The sequence below is a fragment of the Lipotes vexillifer genome, unplaced genomic scaffold, assembly GCF_000442215.2.
Source record: "Lipotes vexillifer unplaced genomic scaffold, Lipotes_vexillifer_v1.1 scaffold75, whole genome shotgun sequence".
NCBI lineage: Eukaryota > Metazoa > Chordata > Mammalia > Artiodactyla > Lipotidae > Lipotes > Lipotes vexillifer.
The window spans coordinates 1,921,558-1,925,970 of NW_006771517.1; the positions used below are offsets into that span (position 1 = coordinate 1,921,558).

Sequence of the window (4,413 nt, forward strand, 5' to 3'; positions counted from 1 at the left end):
TATGTTTTTGTTTGTTTCCTTTTTTACAGATGCAGAAACAGAGTCCTAGTGAGGGGAGTAGAACCCAGGCCTCCTAACTCCCTGTCAACCGCTCGGTGATAATAATAATGACAACAACAATAATGATGATGATGATAATGATTATGTGCTGTGTGCAGTCTCTCTAGTAGGTACTTTAAATATGTCCTTGCATTTAATCTCACTACAGACCTAGAGGGGTTTTTTCCTCTCCATTTTACAGATGGTAAAACTGAGGCCCATAGAAGTTAAGAAATTTGCTCAGAGTCACAGTGGCAGAAGCCCAATCCCACAAGGCTTTGTGTGCCGTACTTAGCAGGTTGGACTTTTCCCCAAGGGCACTGGTGAGTGTATTAGGTTCCTATTGCTGCTGTAATTACCGTAAACTGAATGACTTAAAACAGTACAAATGTATTAGCATATAGTTCCTGATGTCAGGAGTCTGAATCGGGTCTCACTAAGCTAAAATGAAAGTGTTGGCAGGGCTGAGTTCCTTCTGGAAACTCCATGAGAGAGTCTGTTTCTTTGTTTTGCCTTCGTCATGGCCCCCTTCCATCTTCGAAGCCAGAAATCATAGCACTGTGACCTCTGCTGCTGTCATCACATCCCCTCTGACTCTTATACTCCTGCCTTCCTCTTTCACTTGTAAGGATTCTTGTGATTACACTGGACCTTCCCAAACAACCCAGGATAATCTCCCCAACTCACGGTCAGCTGATTAGCAACTTCAATTCCATCTGCGGCCTTAATTTCCTCTTGCCATGTAACATAACACAATCCCAATTTCCAAGAATTAGAGAATGGACATCTTCGGGGAGACCATTAATTTGCCTACCATGGTGAACCACTGAATGGCTTTAAGCAAGGAAACACAAGGTGAGAACCGCATTTTAGCACCTTCATATTACTGGTTTTAAAAAACTGTCACTTCCCGTGACTCATTTAAGGCAAATTGGGCTTTGTAACAACTAACACTTTCAAAGGCTGAACGGTATATAGATATTAAATGTGTTAAATCTAATAACTACATTTTTTCCCAGGGTTTTTAACCTGATAGAGTTCTTTCCTACCTGTGCTTTGATTATTCCCCCAACAATCAAGTAGGGGTACAAAGGGCTATGTGGTAATTGCCCCCAGATGGATGAGGAAACAGACCCGGGGCATTCGGTCACCTGCCCAGGTTCACGGAGCTGCTAAGGCCAGGGTCATGATGAGGAACTGGTCTTCGGGCCGCCTTCTCGGCATTTCTTTACGCCATCCATAGGGTTGGGCCTTCTGGAAAACTCAAGTCAGACAGTACATCTTTGGTGCAATATTTCATGTATAACCTGGGGACCAATAATTATTTGTTGAATGGATTAATAACCCTGCTTTTACTTCTGAGGCACAGATAGCGATTTTCCAGGCAGGAAAACTGCGAGTCATCCTAGAATTCCTTCCTTTTCCCCACATATAATCTATCTACAAGTCGGTTATGCTGCCAAAATACTAATACATGCTGCTTCTCTCCCCTTCTTTCCAGCCTCTCCACTCCCTCTTTGTCCCAGGGCACCTCATCTCTTGCCATCTCTCTCCCTTCTTTGCCTCTCTAATCTATACTCCAGTTAGGGGCCAATGTGATCCACGTAAATCAGATGACATGGCCACTCTGATTAAATTTTCCCGCTGGCTTTCCATCATACTGAGAAGGAAACTCTAAACCCCCAATCATGGCCATACGTGGTCCTTCATGCTTGGCCTCTTCTCCTCTTTAGCCTCAATCTTACCACCTCCCCTTGACCTCCTCCCCTCCAGTCCTACTGGCTCTTCCCAAAGACCAAGCTTTCCCACCGCAGGGCCTTTGCTTGTGCTGTTCCTTCTGCTGGAAATCTCTCCACTCTTTAAACAGCTGTGTCCTTCTTACACGTCAGGTCTTATCCAAATGTCACCTATTTACAGAAGTTCTTCCTGTCCTCCAGTTTGTTTCCTCCATAGAAAATTGTGACTGTTTGTAAATGCTTTGTCTATTTGTTTATTTTGTTTGCCTTCCCTCCTAGCCCTGATGTCCAGTATGGAGCTACCAGCCACATATGGCGATTAAGCATTTGACATGTGGCTAAACTGAATTGAGATGTGCTCTAAGTATAAAATACACACTGGATTTTAAAGACTTAATACAATTAAAAGAATGTAAAATATGTCATTAATAATGTTTAAATATTGACTACACATTGAAATGATAATATTTTGGCTATACTGGGTCAAATAAAACCATTAGTAACAACCTGCTTCTTTGTACTTTTTTAATGTGGCTACTAGAGAATTTATGATTACCCATGTGGCTCACATTGTATTCCTATTGGGCAATGCTGGTCTAGACCGTTAGCCAACAAAGGTAGGAACTCCTGCCACCTTATCTGTTAGGGACACCCCTAATGCCTACCATATAGTGGGTACTCAGTAAGTATTTGTTGAATAATTTGGTTTATATGAGAACCTTGGACACAGAGCTGAGACAGGCAGCCCCATGTACACTGTGAATTTGAGGAAGAAAGAAATACCAAAGAAACAGTTTCATTTTCCTGCAGTCACTGCATTTCAAACAGGCTCCTCCGATCCTGTCCTTCTCTGTACCCACATTCCTCCCACAGTCACTTACCACTACAGATGGAGCGGAGCAGGTGACGGCTAGAGGAGTAAAGCTGGTTCAGCTGCTTCTATTTCAGAACCACAGGAGGTGTGTGCTCTCAGTTATTTCACATTCTCCAGCTTCGGTCCTAGTAGCAGCACACTGAGACATACCGTTTGGGTAGCTGGGAGCCCAAATGGATTTGCCCAAGGTCACTGAGCAGGTCAGAGGTGAATGAATAGGGCCTGGAACCCTGGTCTCCGGACTCACCTTCTGAGACTCTTGCCTCTAACTACATCCTGTCGTAGTCTCCTTTATACTCCAAGGGACCCAGGTGACTGTAACCCTCACTCATCTCCCTCTCCTCACATGCACCTCTGATTTATTGGGGCCCCTAAGCAGAGTTATGCCTGGTCCCAGCAGAGCTGACCCAGATGGCACTATCCTCAGAAGCCAAAGTATATGGGAGGAAGAGATGGGAGGATGGCTGGATGAATGAACAGACAGACGGAACAGTGAATGGATGGAGTGGAGGATGGGAGGACAGACTGGCTGCAAGAGTGGGGGAGGAGGATGGTTGGCTGGTAAGATGCCTTCATGGGGGGCGGAGCAGGGAGATGTACAAAGGGAAGGAATTACCCACTTTTCTCGTCTCAAACAGAATCTGAAGATCAAAGTCCAGCCCCCATCACGTTTCTGCTAGAAAACCGAGGCCGAAGGAGCTAGGCGTTTCGCCCCAGGGCCCGCAGGGAGGGCCGGGCAGAGCTGGAGCTGGGATGCGAGTCTCTGAGCCCGCGGCTGGGGGCTCTCTCCGCCCCCGCCCCGCCCGCGCCTGACGGTGCCAGGGTGGGGGGAGCGCCCCGCCCCCACCTCCGGAGGTGGAGGCCCCTCGCGGCCCCAACAAGCTGCCGTTGTCCCGCGGGCCCTGGGCCCGGCACACTGGGGCTTTGTCCAGCCCCCCGCCGCGACCCACGGGTGGGGGGGCGGCCCACATGACCAAGGGGGTAGGAGGAGCCTGCAGCGGCGGTGGCGGCGGCGGCGGCGGCGGCTCCAGCATTTCCCTCCCCGGCCGGGGGTCGGCGGGCGGTGGCGGCGGCAGCGGCGGCGGCGGCAGCTGGGCAGGGCTGGGCCGAGCTGCGGACGCCAGGCCCCCCGATCCCCCCCAGGCCGCGGACGCCAGGCCCCCCGATCCCCGCCAGGCTGCAGGCGCCGGGCCCGGGCCGTCAGGGCAGCTGTGACTCTTGCGCTCAGCGGGTGGCGAGCTGGGGGTGCGCCCGGATCCCCGCCCCCGGGATCATGGGGAATGGCATGACCAAGGTAGGGGGCCGGGATGGCGCAGCCCGCACCTGGCCGCCCCCAGCGCCGGCCGGGCGCCCGCCTCTGACCTTCTGGCTCTGGCGGTCTCTGTGTCTATTTCTCTGTCTTCCTGGGACTCTGAGATCGTACGTCTCTGTCTCTCTGGGGCGGTATCTCTCTCTGACTCTGCCTCTCTGTGTCTCTGTCTCTGACAGTTTCTGTGACTGTATTTCTTGCTGTGCCTTTCTGTGGCACTCTTGTCACCCCCAGACTCTATCTCTTCCTGAGTCCCTTTCTCTGTCTCCATGTGTCTCTGTCTCCCTGGACTCTCTCTAACGCTGCTTCTCTATCCTTCCCCATCCCCCACCCCAAGGCACGAGCCCCATCTGTCCCCGCCTTCCCACCTCCTTCTCAGAATTTCCCACCACCCACCTTAGCAAGTCCACCTCTCCCTTTGCCCCCCTCCCCTGTGCTCCTCCCACCCTCTTTCC

General features: G+C 51.0%; 1 protein-coding gene across 1 annotated transcript in view; it reads left to right on the forward strand.

The window, feature by feature from the left end:
- Window positions 1-3,524: 3,524 nt before the first annotated feature.
- The window catches only part of DUSP15 (dual specificity phosphatase 15), a 9,340-nt gene continuing 8,451 nt past the window's right edge, over window positions 3,525-4,413 (forward strand). The window contains exons 1-2 of the mRNA XM_007446864.1: window positions 3,525-3,759; window positions 3,793-3,943. Coding sequence (XP_007446926.1) covers window positions 3,923-3,943 — 21 coding nt within the window. The 5' untranslated portion in view covers window positions 3,525-3,759; window positions 3,793-3,922. The remainder of the gene's footprint in view (window positions 3,760-3,792; window positions 3,944-4,413) is intronic.